The 19,885-nt window shown below is 43.8% G+C and overlaps 1 protein-coding gene across 4 annotated transcripts in view; it reads left to right on the forward strand.

The window, feature by feature from the left end:
* VTA1 (vesicle trafficking 1) overlaps positions 1-16,005 on the forward strand; it is an 82,876-nt gene extending 66,871 nt beyond the window's left edge. For all 4 annotated transcript variants that reach the window (XM_037894898.2, XM_037894899.2, XM_037894900.2 and 1 more), the window contains one exon: positions 14,676-16,005. In XM_037894898.2, the coding sequence (XP_037750826.1) occupies positions 14,676-14,821 (146 nt within the window). In that variant the 3' untranslated portion in view covers positions 14,822-16,005. The remainder of the gene's footprint in view (positions 1-14,675) is intronic.
* The last annotated feature ends 3,880 nt before the right edge of the window (positions 16,006-19,885 follow it).

Genomic DNA, 19,885 nt, shown 5'->3' on the forward strand with positions numbered 1-19,885 from the left:
GCCATTTTGATGTGTAAAAAGCAAATTTCTGTGATAGGAAATGTGTTCAAAAGATAGCAGATGAGTAGGAGTTCATTAATACATTCATCTTCCCCATTTTCTTTAGAGAATAAAAGGCATCCCTCTGAATAATTCTGAATAACATATAATGTAGCCGTGTTAGTCTGTATCCGCAAAAAGAAAAGGAGGACTTGTGGCACCTTAGAGACTAACACGTTTATTTGAGCGTAAGCTTTCATGAGCTACAGCTCACTTCATTGGATGCATTCCGATAATGTAGTGTGTCTGGTTACAGTTGCTCCTATTTTGAGTACAAAAACATGGTACTGTGATTAAAATGTCTGTGTGCGCAAAGGTTTCATAAGCCCTTTAGCCTAAATCACAGGGCATTATTTATTTTTACACATGTGAACTGTCCGCTGCCCTCTTATCTCTGGGAGCCTGAGTTCAAATGCTGAATTAGGATAAAAATAAAAAAGAATTTGAATCTCTGTGGATTCCCCCTACATGTGATGCAGTTCAGAATGATTCGGAACCTCTACTACAGAAACATTCAGCACTGGGTTAGTAGTGAGCATTGCAAGTCCTGATTAAATTGATCCATCCTCATTTAGGTATTTGCACGCCCCCTTTTCAAATTATCTCAGTATGGTCTTGATCCTCCAATAGGATAAGGAGTAGCACCAATAATGCTGAGCAGAGCGAGGTAATCCTGTGGTATGGATCGCCAGTTGCTCCTGATACAGAGAGCTACACAAGTAGTGAAGATGATCTGCATGCACTCCCCTCTGCATGAGTGCACAGAGGTCATGCCAGTTGGCAGAGTCAGGGTGTGATGCCACATCCCTTGCAGATATGCAATTGAGGATGTAGGGCGTGTGTGTGGAAGTCATGTCCACCCTTCCTAATCACCATCTCTAAATTCCCCTCTGCCAACTGGTTGCAGGCATTGATGCCATATGCACAGACAGGAACCAGATGGCAACCTGCAGAGTGGGGCAGGTGCCCGGTGGCTCTAATCACAGACATCTCTACTGGTAAAGGGACACTTCTAGAAGCTGGCCAGCCCATGATATCCCCACCTCAGGCAGACAGAGAGGTAACCTCTGAATTTTCCTCTCTGAAATAGTTGCAGAGCCAAGCATTCGTCTGTGGCACATGCACTGCCTCTCTACGGATAGGAACCTGTCCCTTGCTGCATGGGCAGGCTTTGGATCGCATCCTGTGCCACAGGGTGTTCAGCATGCTTGTGCAAGGCTCTCTGAGCACCTCCTTCGTATTTTAAAAGAAAATAGAGGTGGTGGTGGGTGGTTGGGTGGTTATAGTGGGAGAAGAGGAGTGGTTGTCTTACTGAAGGAAATAAAGAAAGAAGAAATAAGTATTGCTTTTAGTTTGCCCAAAGTGAGGCATGTGGAATTGTCATATTTATTAATCCAGTTTATTACAGTAGTGCTTAAGGGCCAACCAAGAATGGGATCCCATTATGCTAGGCACTGAACAAACAGAGTAGTCGACGTTTCTTCCCCTGAAGAGCTTGCAGTCTAAACAGAAGAGACAGATACAGGGTAGGGCAAGGGGTACACAAGCACACACACAGAAATGTTCATCATTTTTCTTGGTCATTTTTATTTGTTCCTGGCCTTGTGGCTCTCAGTTTTCTTGGGCAGCAGCACAGCCTGGATGTAGAGCAGGACATCCCTTGAACAATTGTGACTTTCCTCAGCAGCTTGTTGAGCTCCTTGTCATGACAGATGATGAGCTGCAGGTAATGGGGGATGATCCTGGTTTCCTCCAGTGTTGCATGCCAGCTCAAGAATCTCAGCTGTCAGATATTCCAGCTCCATGGCCATGTAGACTGGGGCTCCTGCCCCAGCTCACTCCACATAATTGTCTTAGCAGAGAAGATGGTGCACACAGTCCACAGGGAACTGCAACCCAGCCCTCAAGGAATAAGACTTAGCCTTAGCTTTCGCTTTGCCTCCCTGCTTCCCTCAGCCTGCCATTGTAATTTATGCTCTGACAGAGCGACCTCCCAATGAACACTGTGATGGTAGAAAATGAAAATATCATGTTTGTGCCACTGTTTGGGGAGGGGGAAGAGATGGGTTGGGTCTATTTACTTAAGTGGGGATAAGCTAAATGGAAGGGAAGTGAGGGGAGGTTAGGTGTAGAGTGAAACTGAGGGACTGTAAGGCACGGGGAGAGGGTTGGCACAAACAGCCAATCAGCACAGAGCAGAGTTGCAGTTCAAAACTGCAGAAAATTCTCTGAATGTCCAGAGGTCCCTGCTTTGGTTGCTTCCACTCCGCCTAGCTAGAGCGTCTGTCTAGCTCCTCCCTGTAACTTTCCCAAAACGCAGGAATGAGCGTCATTGTCTTAGCTATGGCTACACTAGAGATCTTACAGCAGCACAGCTGAACCGATGCAGCTGAGCTGCTGTAAGCTCTCAAATGTAGCCGCTCTAAGCTGATGGGAAAGAGCTCTCCTGTCGGGTCAATTACTCCAGCCCCCATGACCAGCAGTAGCTGTATTGTTGGGAGAAGCTCACCCGCCAACATAGCACTGTCCACACTGATGCTTAGGTCGGTGTAACTTATGTCGTTCATGGGATTGGCTTTTTCACACTGCTGAGTGACATAAGTTATACTGACATAAGTGGTAGTGTAGACTTAGGTTTAGTGTCTGTGAAAGTTCTGACTCCTACAGTCAAGAGTTGCCCATCTGGTTGACAGTTTCATGGTACAAATAAGCCAGAACTGTGTAGCAACTTTGTACACCACCTGCATATATTAGTTCAGTTCAGTTTAGTCATTGTTTTTGTTAGCACTAAATTTCATTAAATTTATTCACAGGTTACATGATGTTTTATATAAACTTTGTATGCTCCCATAAGCTTCCTTTGCCAATGGCATAGTGTAGTAAAGCCACCTTTACCACCTTGTTGTACAAGTGATCATATTTGAAATTAATAACCATTTTGGTTTTCCACCCACAAAATAGAAATAATAATTACACATTTAAGATGGCTAATGTAAATGAATACATCTAGGAAGAAAGAATGTAGCCTATACTTTCATGATGGGGCACTCTGTCCTGAGAAGCAGTGATTCTGGGGAGGGGAAAAAAAAGATTAGGGAGTTGTAGATAATCAGCTGATCATGAGCTCCCAGTGTGGCCCTGTGGCAAAAGGGATAATGGAATCCTTGGGTGCATAAACAGGAATCTCAAGAAAGAGTAGAGAGGTTACTCTGGTACTGTTGTAACCACTGCTGTAATACTGTGTCTAATTCTGATGTCTACTGTTCAAGAAGGATGCTGATAAATTGGAGAGGATTCAGAGAGAAGCCACAAGTTTGATTAAAGAATTAGACAACAAGCTCTGTCAATTTAGCTTAACAAAGAGGAGGTAAAGGAGTGACTTGATTACAGTCTATATGAACGTACGGGGAACAGATGGGCTCTCTCTGATCTAGCAGATAAAGGTATAACATGATCCAGTGGCTGGAAGTTGAAGCTAGGCAAATTCAGACTGGAAATATGACCTACATTTTTAACAGTGAGTAATAAACCATTGGAATAATTTACCAAAGGTTGTGATGGATTCTCCATCACTGGCAATTTTAAAATCAAGACTGGAATTTTTTTTTGTTCAAGTGCTTGTTCACGTTGATGCCATTCTAGGTGTGTGTGCACCCATGTGTGCAACTGTCAAAGATTTTTGCCTTAGCAGAACTCGTAGGGATCTCTGTGGCGCCCTCTAGACTGTTGTATTCGTACCACAGTATATCAGGTGCTGCCAGCTCACATCCTCTCAGTTCCTTCTTACTGCCCGTGGTGATCAGTCGGAGTGCCTCTCTTGCTTGACAAGAGCCAACGGTTTTCTTCCCTTGGACTCTGTGTCTTCGGGCCTCTTGTACATTGTTGATAGTGTTAAGTAGTTGTTAAGTGTTAGTTAGTTAATAGTTAGGGTCCCAACGGGGACTTTGCCCCAGGCCAGGCATGCCTCGTGCTCCTGGGTTTAAGCCCTGCTTGGACTGCAGCTGGCCTATGCCTGTGAGTGACCCCCGTAACAGCTGCCTTAAGTGCTTGGGGGCGTCATACATCAAGGAGTGTTGCCAGATCTGCTAGAACTTTCAGCCCCGCACCCAAAAGGAGAGAGAGATTCACCTCAGGGCTCTCCTGATGGAGTCCGCTCTCCACCCGGCTTCTGACCCTTCCACACAGGCCGTACCAAGCGCCTCAGCCTCTGTGCACAGTGTGCCCCCGGCACCTGGCTCTTCCCGGTACAATTAACCGACGCTGGTACTGAAGAAGAAAGCTAAAAAGCACTCTCCAGCACTGAGCAAGAAGGCCCAGAGGTCATCCAGCAAAGGACCCGGGCCTGCCCGCCAGCCTTCTCCAGAGACACGTGAGCGTGCCTCCACGACTGGGGCTCTTAGCCCCCTTAAAGGTCCGCCACCGACTCCTAGGAGCGGAATGGGACCAACAACCCTGCCTGAACCGTCGTCATCCCAAACCGAGGTGCAGAGTGTGCACAGGTCTCCATCTGCTCCTATGATGTCTTCGGTGCCACAGGAACAGGCTGAGGGTCCCCAAGAGGGCAAGCCCGCTGTTAAGACCCCTTCGGGGGCGGAGCAGCACCACTGGTCACCAGACAAGAAATGTCAATCTCCACTGCGTAGGGCAGTGCTCTTCACTATTTTTGAAGTGGGGGCCACGTTGGTAAAAAATCTTCAATGTGAGAGCCACATCAACCTGACACAGACATTTGAACACTCCGAGTTCTTTGTTGGTTGATATGGTAATGTTACCGTTATTGGTAATATTGTTTGGACTGCAGGATGGGGAATGGGAGGCTGGCTCTGGGAGGGAGTTTGGGTGCCGGAGGGGGCTCAGGGCTGGGGCAGAGTGTTTGGGTGCAGGAGGGGGTACGGGTTGCAGGAGGGGATATGGGGTACGGGCTCTGGGAGGGGGCTCAGGGCTGGGGCAGAGTGTTCGGGTGCAGGAGGGAGTATGGGATCCTGGCTGCAGGAGGGAATATGGGTTGCAGGAGGGGGTATGGGGTGCGGGCTCTGGGAGGGCACTCAGGGCTGGGACTTAGGGTGCAGGAGGAGGTGTGGGGGGCTGTCACTAGGAGGCTGCAGGTTGGGTGGTGGAAGAGCTATTCAGAATCTGCCACTGAAGAGAGTGGCACTTACTTTGCGCAGCCCCAGCTCCACGTCGCTCCTGGAAGGGGCCAACACACCCCTGCGGCCCCTGGGGGGGCACATGGCTCTGCGCGCTGCCCCCACAACTCCCATTGGCTACAGTTCCCCGTTTCCGGCCAATGGAAATTGTGGGGGCAGTGCTTGCAGGCAGGAGCAGCACACTGAGACCTCTGCTCCCCCCATTACTCCACGGGGGCGTGCTGGTCCCTTCCAGGAGCGACGTGGAGCCGGGGCAGCCCAAAATGGCGTGGGGCCAGGGAACAGCGTGGGGCCAGGGAACGCAGGGAGCCTGCCTTAGCCGCAGCCCCACTGGAGAGCGTGATCGACAGGGAGCTGCACTTAGGGTCCATGGGAGCTGCCACTGGCTCATGGGCCTTGCCGTGAAGAATACTGGTTTAAAGAACCCTGAGCCAGGTCCCAATCTTGTCATCGGTCGTATGGACTTTCCTCCCGGGCTCCTCAGCAATACTCTGCGGCATGGTGTCTACACCCCCCATACGATGACCGGTATCCTTCACCCTCTCACCGATCTACCTCTAGACGTCAGTCCCGATCGCCAGCACCATGGGAAATCTCCCTATCTTATTGCTGGTGTCCCCCCGGCACCGGGACCGCTCTCCCCGGTAGAGTCATCAGTCAATTACGTCTGGCCAGCGATCCCCGGTAGCCATGACCGGTAAACAGACTTAGGCGTTGACAGCTCCTCCCTGGTCGCTGGAAGGTGGTTCCTTTGGTATGGAGGCCCAGTTCAGCCCATCGCCCCAGTCTCAGCGACGGGATTGGGCACTGGAGCCTGCTTCATCGTCCATGACGCCGCAGTGGCAGCAAGGCCGGTGGCCAATGTATTGGAGAGCAAGGGACGTTCCGGTGAGGACGATGCCCCCTTCACATTACTCCTCGATGGCCGAGTCAGAGCAACGGGTGGCAGCTCCACCAGCACTGGGTCCAGTACCGGAAGTCAATTCTGAGGTCAGGGTAGAGGATCCCATATCTACCCCTAAACCTCCCTCTCCAGAGGCTGCCAAGCCCTCTGCGCCACCACCGGAAACCAAGTCTTCCTTATCTTCCCTGGACAAGGCAGTTGTGGGACCTTCCAGGGCTAGCCCCCCAGATGACTTTAGGGAGCATCAAGCCCTTTTCCAGCAGGTGATCAAGTACTCGGGGCTCGAGGTGCAGGAGGACACCCTTTTCAATGTCCTCTCAGCCTCCACGCCCACCTGGGTTGCCCTGCCGATACACGATGGGGTCCTTAAGATTGCCAAGTCACTGTGGCAGACCCCATCCTTCATCCCGCCCACCTCGTAACAGGCAGAGAAAAAATACTTCTTGCCCACCAAAGATTTCAAGTACCTTTATACTCACCCAGCCTCAGGCTCACTGGTTGTATCTGCAGCCAATGAAAAGGACAAGCAGGTTCCCACCGCCTCTACTCCCAAAAATAAAGAAGCCAAAAAACTCAATTTATTTGGCAGAAAAATTTATTCAACAGCCAGCCTACAATTCCAGGTGGCGAACTATCAGGTCCTGCTGGGTCGATATAATATAATCTTCGGGACAGTCTTAAAAAGTTCCAGGATTCCATTGCTCAGGGTCAGGTTCAAGAGTTTGGCACCCTGGTAGAGGACGGTGCCAAGGCAGCCAGATGCTCCCTGCAAATGGCATGTGACTCAGCAGCAAGGGTGGTCTCATCATCTTGGTCATGCAATGCAGCTTCTGGCTCCAAACAGTGGGCCTCTTCCAGGAGATGCAGGCCTCGATTCAGGACCTCCCCTTTGATGGAGTTGGACTCTTCTCCGATCAGACAGACGCCAGGATACACGGGTTGAAGAACATGAAGGCTACCCTTTGCTCGTTGGGCACGCATATCCCGCAGTCTGCCAGAAAGCCATTCAAGCCTCTGCTGCCATCAAGGCCTTGGCAAGCCTGGTAGGGATCTGCCAGAAAGGATGCTCGGTTTGCCATCGCTGCCCTTCCTCCCGCTCACCAGCCCAGCCCGAACCCGCTAAACACTCGGGCGGCCAAAAGTGATCGTTTTGTGGGTGCGCTCGAGAGCGATGCCCCAGTCATCCAGACGGATCCTGCCCATCCTTTCCTCAACTGCCTTTGTCCCTACCACTCCACCTTGTCGTGGGTTACGTCGGACTGCTGGCTTCTGGACACAGTAGCTCAAAGCTATACCCTGCAGTTTTTGGATACCCCTCCTTCCTGCCGCCCTGCTTCCCGATCCCTCTGCAGGGACCCCTTTCACGAACAACTCCTGGTTCAGGAGGCCAACAAGCTCCTGCAGTTGGGGCTGTGGCGGTGGTTCCTCAAGAAATGAAAGGAAGAGGTTTCTATTCCCATACTTACTAATCCCAAAGGCCAAGGGGGGCCTTAGACCCATCCTGGACCTGGGTGGCCTCAACAAGTCTCAAGAAATTAAAGTTCTGCATGGTCTCCCTGGCCTCCATTATTCCCTCTCTGGATCCGGGGGACTGGTACACCGCTCTCAATTTAAAGGACGCTTATTTCCATATCTCCATATTCCTGGGACACAGACGTTTCCTGCATTTTATAATGGACAGGGGCCACTTCCAGTTCGTGGCGCTACCCTTGGGCCTGTACTCGGCCCCCAGGGTTTCATGAAATGTGTGGTGCCAGTAGCAGCTTACCTCAGATGTTGGAGGGTCCAGATCTTTCCGTATCTCAGTGACTGGCTCATCAAGGGCAGGTCTCTGGAGAAGGTGCAAAGAAGCCTCAATCTGGTGCACTCCACCTGCAGCGACCTGGGCCTGTTAATAAACATAGAAAAGTCCACATTAATGCCAGTCCAGCACATAGAGTTTATCGGAGCAGTTCTTGACTCCACGCGAGCCAGGGCCGTCCTTCCAAAAGAAAGCTTTCAGGATCTCATAGCCCACATAAGGAGACATTCAATCAGCACGGCCCACACATGACTGCGGCTGATGGGCCACATGGCATCATGCACATACGTGGTCAGTCATGCCCGGCTTCATTTATGACCCTTGCAGACGTGGCTGGCAATGGTTTATGTTCCCAGCAGGCATCCCCTGGACCGAGTGGTCACAGTACCGAACCACATCCTCTCGTCCATGGACTGGTGGTTAGACCCCAAGTCAGTGTTTCCGGGAATTCCCTTTGTGTCCCCAACACCGTCGCTCACCCTGGTCTTGGACGCATCGGACCTGGGCTGGGGAGCCCACCTGGGCTAGTTCAACACCCACGGCTGCTGGATGCAGAACGATGTAGCCCTTCATATCAATGTCAGGGAGCTCAAGGCGGTGCGCCGCACCTGGCCTGTCAGGCATTCTTGCTCCACCTGAGAGGCAAGGTGGTGCAGATCCTCACAGACAATATGGCCGCAATGTATTACATCAACAGGCAAGGCGGTGCCAGGTCTTCGGCCCTGTGTCGGGAGGCACTCAGCCTCTGGAACTTTTGCGTGCGGCATGCCATCCATCTGGTGGCTGCTCACCTACCTGGAACCAAGAATGTCCTGGCAGATCACCTCAGCAGGACCGTCTCGTCTCGCCACAAATGGTCCCTCCATCCGGAGGTGGTCAGCCTGATCTTCTGAAGGTGGGGAACTCCCCAGGTGGACCTGTTTGCATCCAGATGAAACAGAAAGTGCCACATATTCTGTTCTCTGCACAGCAAAGAACAGGGATCCCTGTCAGGTGCCTTCCTGATTCCATGGTCAGGAACGCTGATGTACGCCTTTCCACCGGTGCCGCTTATCCACAGGGTCCTGCTAAAGGTAAAGCAAGACAAAGCCTCTGACATCCTGATAGTCTCGGTGTGGCGTCACCAGCACTGATTCGGCATGCTGCTGGGTCTTTTGGTGACCGACCCACTGCAGTTACCTCTCCGACTGGATCTGCTGTCCCAGAACCATGGAAATCTGCTGCACCCAAACCTGGCATCTCTGCACATGACGGCATGGCTGCTGCATGGCTAAGTATGGGTGAGCGGGAGTGCTCTTGCTGCGCAGCAGAACCTGTTGGACTGCAGCAGAAGCCTTCCACCAGGGCTGCCTATGTAGCAAAGTGGAAACGCTTCACATATTGAGCCTCAGACAAGCACATTCGTCCGGAGGAGGCCCCACTGCAGAACATCGTGGACTATTTGTTGCATCTTAAGCTTAAGGGCTTGTCATCGTCTTTGGTCAAGGTACACCTGGCGGCCCTTTCAGCATTATGCCCTCCGCTTCAGGGCAGGTCGATCTTCACCCATCCCTGACAGTGCAGTTTCTGAAGGGTCTAGAGCATCTGTACCCGCACATCCAGGACCTGGTCCCCCTGTGAGTCCTGAATCTTATGCTTTTAAAGCTCATGGGTCCCTCCTTTGAACCCTTAGCTTCCAGCTCCTTTCTGCTTCTCTCCTGGAAGGTCTCCTTCTTGGTCGCTATAACTTCAGCCCAGCCGGTGTTCAAAATCAGGGCGCTCACATTGTAGCTTATACTGTCTTCAACAGGACAAAGTCCAGCTGCGTCCGCACCCGGCTTTTCTGCCCACGGTCATTTCCCGGTTCCATGCTGGCCAAGACATTTACTCACCCGTCCTCTGTCCAAACCTTCATGCATCAGATGAGGAGCACAGGCTGCATACTCTGGATATCAGACAGGCCCTGGCCGCCTCATTGATAGCCATTCCGTACATCAACGCAATTATTCATTGCTGTCGCAGGGAGGATGAAGGGTTCATAGAATCATAGAATATCAGGGTTGGAAGGGACCTCAGGAGGTCATCTAGTCCAACCCCCTGCTCAAAGCAGGACCAATCCCCAATCAAATCATCCCAGCCAGGGCTTTGTCACCCCCTCCTAGTGAAAAAGTTTTTCCTAATATCCAACCTAAACCTCCCCCACTGCAACTTGAGACCATTACTCCTTGTCCTGTCCTCTTCTACCACTGAGAATAGTCTAGAACCATCCTCTCTAGAACCACCTCTCAGGTAGTTGAAAGCAGCTATCAAATCCCCCCTCATTCTTCTCTTCTGCAGACTAAACAATCCCAGTTCCCTCAGCCTCTCCTCATAAGTCATGTGTTCCAGACCCCTAATCATTTTTGTTGCCCTTCGCTGGACTCTCTCCAATTTATCCACATCCTTCTTGTAGTGTGGGGCCCAAAACTGGACACAATACTCCAGATGAGGCTTCACCAATGTCGAATAGAGGGGAACGATCACGTCCCTCGATCTGCTCGCTGTGCCCCTACTTATACATCCCAAAATGCCATTGGTTGCTCGGTGTCAGCCAGAAAATCTTGTTTTGGATCACTGCCTGCATCCGCTACTGCTACAAGCTGGCGAAGGCGCCTCTGCCGGCAATCGTGACGGCTCATTCCACTTGAGCGCAAGCGTCTTTGGCGGCCTTCCTGGCACAGGTGTTGATCCAAGAAATTTGTCTGGTCACCACCTGGCCATACGTTCATACGTTTGTGTCGCACTACGCATGACTCAGCAGGCGCGAGACAACACTGGCATTGGCAGAGTGTGCTACAAGCCTCACGACGGTGAACTCCAAGCCTACCTCCATTGATACTGCTTGCAAGTCACCGAGAATGGAATCGACATGAGCAAGCACTCGAAGGGAAAAGGGTTACGTACGTTTCATAACTGTTGTTCTTCGAGATGTGTTGCTTCTGTCCATTCCATTACCCGCCCTCCTGCCCCTCTGTTCCAAGAAGGAACTGAGAGGGCGTGGGTCAGTGGTACCTGATATACTGCAGCATGAGCGCAGCACTCTAGAGGGCGCCACAGCTGGCTCTACGGGTGCCGCTAAGGCAAAAATCTCTTGACAGCCATGCACGTGGGCGCACGCACATCTAGAATGGAGTGGACATGAGCAACACATCTCAAAGAACAACAGTTACGAAGGGGAGGTAACCGTTTTTTCTTGTTTTTAAAAAAGATATGTTCTAGGAGGAATTATTTTGGGGAAGTTCTATGTTCTGTGTTAAATAGGAGAGCAGACTAGATGATCACAGTGGTCTTTTCTGGCCTTGGAATCTATGAATCTATTAATTTAAGTGATACAGTAAAAAAAAAAAAATTCAGTTTAGTTACATTTTGAATATCTTAACTGTTTCTTTTTAATAGGAAAAGAAACTTTCACTCCTTTAAATAATTACGGTTCCAATTAGTGCATTGTTCGTATGTTTAAAGAATGGTTAAAGCACTGCTAACACATACTAATAATTTTAATCACCGTCACAGCTTTGATTTTCTGTGGACTATATCTAAGGCCTTGCCTACACACCACAGTGCATTGGTTTCATTAAAACTGTGGTTTTAAACCAATTTATCTAAACTTGTCCAAGTTGTGAGTAGCAATTTAAATTAAATAATAAATCAGATATTGTGTAAAATATCAATTGTTTTTCTTTCAAAAACTGCTTTCCTTTCTCGCTGCATGATTTTCTTATCCCTCCTCAAAATGCCCTTCATCATGTTCCTAATTGCTGAGCTGAAAGAATCATGGCTGGTGGAAGTTAGCTTTGGATTGCAAATGACTATCAAATTTCAGTAATGAATATAACTACTATACTAATATTATTTCAGGATTGGTACAGCATAGCTTTTCCTGTGTGTCAATATTTTTCTTGCCTTTAAATTATATAGGTTGAAATTAATTAGTTACTAAATGGACAGGCTATCTAAATGACAGCTTTGAAATAACTACAAATATTGTAGTTTTTCTCCACATCATTTCCAAGTAAATACTTTAATAAAGTATTTCAGGAAAATTACAGTTGACTTTTTTTCTATACTCTCTCTCCATTGTGAGATGCTGACTTTAACAGGAGCTGAGGCTGCTCGGAACCTGATAGGATGAGGCCCTTACTGGGTAAACTTTGGTTTATAAATTAAAATTGCTAGAACCTTTCCCTAAAGTGTTGATATGGTGGTATCTGAAGGAGGCATCATAAAATATAAGACTTCATGCCAACAAAACATTAATAGACCTGGAGCTGTAAAAATAAGATTAGGTGGGTTAATTTAGGCTTTGTTCCAGTAAATTAGTTGAATACTGGAATGATGCCGTGTCTATTTTTTAAAGAATGATTTTCTAGTTTCTTTTGGCATCATAATATGAAGGAAAAAATGTCTAAGGGGAACTTGTTCTTCTTTTACTTTTCAAACGTATAACCCAGTGTGGTGGTGGAATTCAGCCCAACTGGTTTGACTCAGTTAAATGTCACTTAGGCTAATAAATATGGACAAATGTATACATACCATGTATGTATGAGTATAGTTTTAAAAAAGGCGTAAACTGGCTCATCTGATTCACTAAAGTACACTGCCATCATACAGTAATCTTACAGGTTTGACAGGTGCCAGATGCCAGAATATTCAACATCTATTCTTTCTCAGGCTTTATATTTTGAAGATGAAAGTAGGTGCGGGTGTGGAGTGTGTTTTCAATTCGGATAAAATTAAATCTCAAGAGCTTCTTTCCTAGTCATATGCTGTTTGTTTTGGAGGGCTGGTTGTTTCACTGACCTGGTTTTACTGATGAATCTCAATGACACTAAATGTTTCCGCACTGTATGACAGTAGTAATCATCTGGATTTGGCTGTTATGTGTATGCTAACTTCTTGCCATATAACAAAATTGAACCCAAAAGAATCTCATTTATAATTTGCTTTGATTGGCTGATATATGTTGTCCATCTTCAGTAATATAGATACTTAAATCATTATTTAACTTATTCATCTGAAAAATCATTGGTACTTATTCATCCAGGACATATGAATCAGATCCAAAGAAGGTTAAACTGAAATTAAAAATATTAAAACAAGCTTTAAAAATTGTATATAGATTTTGTCCACTAAACTATTTCTATCAATTGACAAACAAACAATGTGTACTGTAGATTTAACTTCTTTAAACAGAACACAGCAACCATAAAATGTATTTTCCTGGAAAAATGGAGTAATAATAATAATTAATAATACCTAGCTCTTATTAGAAAATGAACAAAGATATTTAGTTTTTAATATTTACTATCTTCCCATTTTTTTTATTTGCCCCAAATCAGCTGCCTAAAAGTGGAAAAATGGATGAGGAAATATAATGGGTACTTAGAAACATTTCTTGATAAGTAAACAACTGAGATTATGAAGTAAATATTTGCATAATATCAGCAACTACACAGTTGGTGAGTTTCAGAAAAGGAGATCCAGCTGAACTGTACAGGATAAAACTCATAAAAATATGTTTATATATTCATGTTTAAACATTCAAAGAATTAAGTTTACAATATCTGAGTTTAAACAGGTTTTCTGTTATTAAAACCCCAATTGTATAAGAAATGAATGCTAAATAAATATTCATTTTAAATGCTAAAATATTATGACCTGATATAATAGGTGGTTATGGGAGCCCTGGATTAAATAAATTCATATTAATGTCCAGTATAACACATGGTTTTTAAACAAAAATTTTCTGATGAATATGACAAAGTAGATCCCTAAGGACCACAATTTTTCACCTTGAATAGCATTGATAGAAGTAGGATTATTTACAGAGTAAAATATACTATTCATTATGAGCACAGGTTTCAGAATCGGGCCCTAAATTATATTGGCTACATGGGCTTTAGCCTTAACTTGTATTGAATTGGTTAAGCCCTTAGTGCAATGCATTTAAGCACATGCTTAACTTTAAGCACATCAGTGGGACTATTCACATGCTGGTCTGCTGAATCAGGATTTACATCTCCAGCACTGTTTTGAAAAGTAGGAGTGTGTGTGTGTGTTTGAGAAGTTTGTACAGATCAATGTTTGGGTTTGTTACAAAAAAGCTTTTGGCTGGTGTTTGTCAAAATTACAAAAATAGGTGAATTAATAGAGCAATCTTGCTTTCTCTGATTACGTAAAACTGAAAATATTGCAGATATGTTGATAATATTGGGACAAATGCTTTAGTCTGTTTCTCAATAGGTAAAAGTAGAAATGTAGTATTTGCACAAATATCTCAATAGGGGACGTTTCTGTATCTGGAAGGTTATACAGACACGGAGAGAATGGCTTCAGCTGTGAGTGTATTATTCCATGCTGAGAGTAAAGCAGTTACACAATAAACACATAAGCCACTGTCCTTGTTTCACGCAGGTTGTAACATGAATACAGTTAACTTACTATAGTTTGAAAGCTCTTCTGAGCTACCTCAGATAAAGGGCAGATCTTTCTCAAAGGTATTGGTTTACTCATAAAAAGCACTGGATCACATAAATGTCCAGATTTTGAAGGTCCCCATATAATATTAGAACGAACCAAAGAAACTGAGAATTATGCATGAAAATGAACTTAAAAATAACAGCATAGGACCAGCACATCTTCTCATGCTCTTTGTTAACATGTAAACAGACTACTTCAGACATTTTAAGTAAAACATTATGCTTGATCTGAGATAAAGCCCTGAATTTTCTTATATTTTTACTTCTTAATTATCTTGTTTTTGCAGGGGAAGTCCGTTTGACACCAGAGGACTTTGCCAGAGCTCAGAAATATTGCAAATATGCTGGCAGTGCTTTGCAGTATGAAGATGTGAGCACTGCTGTGCAGAATCTACAGAAGGCCCTCAAGTTACTGACTACAGGCAGAGAATGACGCCTTTGTCCAACAGATTCATGTCTTTTGCCTAAAGAACTAACAATCCATTACTTTACCTTCTGCCTATCAGGGGGACACAGTTACATGAAAGCTCTCAATTCCATTGGCCATGACAATGAAATCTGTTTCTCAGTATTAGATCCCTGATGTAGCACTAATCAGCAAACTCAACCGGTTTTCATTTTCCACACAGTGGAACTGGAAACATATGGATGGAGTGATGTGATCAAGATACTGGAGAATGCACTCTGAACACTGTTTGAGTTAGAATTAATGCAACAGTATTTAGAGTGTTTAAGGAAAAACATGGAATCTCTCTTTATTGTTTTGGAAGAACAAAGTAATGTGCTCTACTAGCATTCATTGAGTCTGAATTTATCACTGTTAATAAAATTTCAAATGAAAAATGGCTTTGGGACGGGAAATAAAAATTAGGGCTTTTCTACTGAAATTTAGATAGCAGGAGTGTGGGGCCGGATGGATCATGAAATGATCTTAATGTACATCCAGAAAAGTCCTTTTTAAAAAATACAACTTAAATACAACTAAATTGTTATGGTATTATCTGAGACCAAGTTAAAGGTGTGGGAGGCTTGAAAAGAAGAATACTGAGATTTAATTGATAATTTATTGTACTGGAACGTCCATTTCTTGAAGCGTTGGGCAAAGACATTTAGATGTTCCTTTTCCTCCCCCTCACATATGTGTGAGTGTGCGTGGACGGATACATATTGATTCTGGTAATTGTTACTCATTTTGCATGGACAATTTAAATTTTCTATATTAAGGATAGTTAAAAGAAGGTGCTACTAGTGTTAACCAGAGATGAGCCCAAAGCCCAGATCCTAACATGGTGGATTTAAGCTTCACAGCTGCCCCATTTCTTTCACCAGCCAAATGACGCCTGAACCAAATGCCTGGACTTTGACACCTTCATAGTCTCTGTTTAGATCCAAACTTTGCAGCTCAGGTTCATCACTATGGTTAGTGCGGCAGAGCTAGTATCCTCCCCTGCTTACTTTCTTGTGGCGATTTTGGAGATTCTAGAACTGATTAAAATATTTTGGAATTTGAACTCTGAACATTTTATAGGCTTTGTCCTGGGGAATTACGGAGCTATTGATTGTTAAAACTGCATCCATGCTGTATAAAAACAAATGAATAAAAGATTCTTAAATTAGTATGATTGCCTTCAACGAGTACACTATGTAGTTTGTCTGTTTTTATAATACATCTTTCAATACCAGTAAAACCTGATAGACATCTTTCTTTACAAAATACCAAATCAGATGTGCACACCTGTTCATGCCTATACTATTTTCCAGGGATGGAAATATAGCTGGTATTTAAAGTACATAAAAGCAGCCTAATGGTATGTAAAATCTGGTATGCAAAGCACATCCAGTTAAAACTGCAAGCTCTGTTCAACAGCATGTTTGAAAAGGTAGTGTGATCATTTGTAATATATTTTTAAGCATTTTAATTGAGTACAAATTAATACATAAAACAAGTTCATTCTTACATGTCTAAGAATCCCAACTTAAACAATGTTTGTGTGTGTAAGGGACGTTGTTGCAAGTTTAGAACAAACAATTCTGAAACATTACTGACAAATAACTTTCTGTAGCTCTTGGCAATGAGCTCATGGTTCGTTATAGTACTTTAAGCAGGTCAGAGACGCTTCAGTTTGCTGAACAAGCCCTTGTCACCATCAGACAAAACTATTGGTAAATTCTTCCATATATATGGAATCCCTTCATTTTATATATATATAATGAAGGGATTTTATTGTCACTAGAAAAGCTGGATTTTAAGAAAAATGTTGAATTATCAACCTAGAGAAACCTGTTGCAATCTAGAAATGACTTTAAAAGTATACAATTTGTTATAGCACTTTTCATCTTAGGTTCACACAGCTAATTATAAATATTAAAGAATAAAGCCCCAGAGTACCCCAGGGAAGAAGCTAAGTTTTGCTGTTTGTCTGACTTATACGTTAAGTAAATGTTACGCTTTGTTCTAATAACGTTTCTCAAATGAGTACAGTGTTAGTCGGGGCTTTTTAAATTAAAAATAAGTTTTCTCTTGAAAGAATTTAGTGAGCCAGTGCGATGGATTAGAAGGAAATAATTGAGTAGAAGTATACACTGAATTTATAGGTCACTCAAGAAGGAGAAGGACTGGCTGCAGGTTACAGGTAATATGTTAAGTCTCCAAGGAGCATCATCAGTGGAGCAGCCCCGGGCAGTTCCATAGGGGCAGCAGTTGCAGCATCTAGCTTTTCCAACCAGATGACAATTTCAGGGTGGTGTCTGCGAAAAGGATGGAAATTTAAAATGAGTTGAACTAAAAGGTTTCCAAAGCTGTTTGCGAGGGTCTCAGTAGCATTTTTTTCTTAAACTGCTTGTATGGATTCCCCTCCCCCTGCCCCTTAGGAAATCCTCTAATATTCTGTTGCCTGTAAATTCAAAAGTAATCTAACGCTGAACTCCAAAACACAATCTTTTAATATTTTTAAACGGATCAAGGCATTTTATGGTACAAAAAAGGTCTTCCCCTTTCAGGGACTTATTTTTAATTAACTATTGTTGACAAGACAGCTACTACAGATACAGCTGCTAGCACAATACCTTTTTTCATCTACACCTAATCTAATTCTGTGTGCCCTTCGCGTTGACTTAATTAGAGGTTGTGTTGCATCCATGTAACTGAAGGCAGAATTTGGCCCAACTGTGTTCAGCCAAAAGAAAAAGATATTTAAAAATGGTTGTTTGTAATAAGCATTTTGCTCTATGAATAAATAATTTCCTATTTAGTGCTTCTCATCCAAACAGATGAACTTTGCAATTTATGAATATTCCACTGAAATAAGGCCTTTTCTGGGATTAGCTTAATATGGCAGCTATTTCAAAAGTTTACATTAATGTTACGCAACAGTTTAGGAGCAGTGATGTTGCTGTATCCAGCTGATGCAGGGAGGATTTAGGTAAGTAGAATGCAATTAACCTAATTGGAGTCTGGCACAGGCACTGAAACAAGCAGCCTTGATCTTAAGTAGCATGGGAGCTTTTAATAAGTGTCCATGAACTCATTTTACATTCTTTCAGAAAGGTGATACCTCCACCCACAGCTCTCTCTAACATTGTGCTGGGAATTAGTTTAATACTGACTTAACCAGGAGTGTCACTTGCTGAGTCATACACCATTGCCTGCAAGTATAAATCTGGACACACTATCCGCATACCAGTCACGCCTTACCCTGCTTAGCTTGTGAAAACTGAACCCACAGTCTAAGGAGTGTAGAAAACATAAATAGTGCCTTGCTTGTTCTATGTTCATTTTTGCTATTAATAACTTTCAGAATACTACATTTATTAAAAGGTTTTAATTAGTATTAATTTTATGCATAGGTATTTCTGTAGCACTGATTTTCTTAATACTTTTTGAGTTCTAAGTTTTAAACTTCCACCTGTCCTGTAGGTAGGAAAAGTGTCTTGTAGTAGTTGCAGTTCAGGAATTCAAGTGTTCTGTGGAATTCACCCTGCAAGGCAAGAAATCCTCTGCATGACACAGTGGGAACCCTTAAGAAGTGTCACTGTTTTGAAAAACTCTACCAATTCTGGAGATAGTCCATTAGAATTGCTGCCATCGTTTCAGTTGATGGAATGTTTCAAGGATGACCAGTGTAGGTAAAATTTTATAGGGTCACATGTAACCTTTAATTGAAATGTTTCATTAAAATTAAGTTGTTAAAGATACGGTTGCAGTAACACCCAATTTAGTTTTCAGGTCTGAGCTTCTAGGTCGGTTACAGAAAATTTATATAGTAAGAGACCACTAGGCAGCACTTCGAATGATAAAACCAAACTTTATTAAAGAAAAATGATTAGTTAAGTAAATGGGCATGCAATTACTACTTGCACAATACTACAATAATACTTACACTCAAAGATGAAAGTGTATCAGTGGGTGATCAGTCCACTGACAACAGAGTGAAGTATAGCCTTATAATTCTGTTCCTTTTTTATGTTAATTGGAGCTCTCTCCAAATTAACAAAACTACTCCTTTTGGAAAGCATTGTAATACAAATTAGCATTAAACTGTCCCTTACTATAATTATATTTCTACCACCTCTTTTTGGCTTTTTTGCATTACTCATTACTTTTTACATTAACAACAGCACCAATGTCCTTCCCATACTATCAATACAGATAGCATTTTAATAAAACATGCCAGAATTTTCAAAGAATTCTAGGGATTAAAACCTTGCTCAAGTCAGTTATAACCAAAACATAACCATAATATAACTTTGGGTCATGTCCTTGCTAACTTCAGTTTTTGCATCATACTATCCCCAACTTATCTCTTTACTTTCTCATACTAGCAACTTCAATTTCCCATACTCCGCTACACTTAAAAACTAACTTAGGCCCAAAACCTAATTTCTACTTATTTCTTAAATGAAACCATCCTATAGGCTACACAAGACTCAGTCTGAGAAAGCATTCCCATTTTGATTTTCACCTACATAAACTATATTCAGGGAAGGTTATTGTATTGTGATGGATTGATATGTATATAGAATATTATAATGTAAATATAGTGGTTGTAATTAAAAATGCCAACCAAAAGTCTTCACAGTTATCTCTTATCCCAAGTATAGATAAAATCCGAGGTAAAGTCAAATACAAATAGGTGGATAATGTTGGCAAATGTGTTAAACATTGAATACTATTAATAAATAAAAGCAAGGAACCAGTTAATACAGTACCAAAAATGAGATTTTAATTGTATGTTGTTTCAAATAACGCTCTCCCTTTTATGAAGACAAAAAAATAGGACCTTGGTTTCATGACTAGAGAAATATGCATATTAACTTAGAAAAAGGTTTAGACTTGCACAAGGTTGAAGGGCATTTCCTTTCTATTGTTATGAAGTCTTCATAATGACTGTAGTTGAGGTTAAGATGCTTTCCAATGTAAATGTGATTCTGACCATCAACTTTCTTTTAACAAACTCCTCTCCATACAGCTTCTGGAATTAGAGCATGGCCAATGGTT

The sequence above is a fragment of the Chelonia mydas genome, chromosome 3 (assembly GCF_015237465.2).
Source record: "Chelonia mydas isolate rCheMyd1 chromosome 3, rCheMyd1.pri.v2, whole genome shotgun sequence".
In the NCBI taxonomy this organism is placed as follows: Eukaryota; Metazoa; Chordata; order Testudines; family Cheloniidae; genus Chelonia; species Chelonia mydas.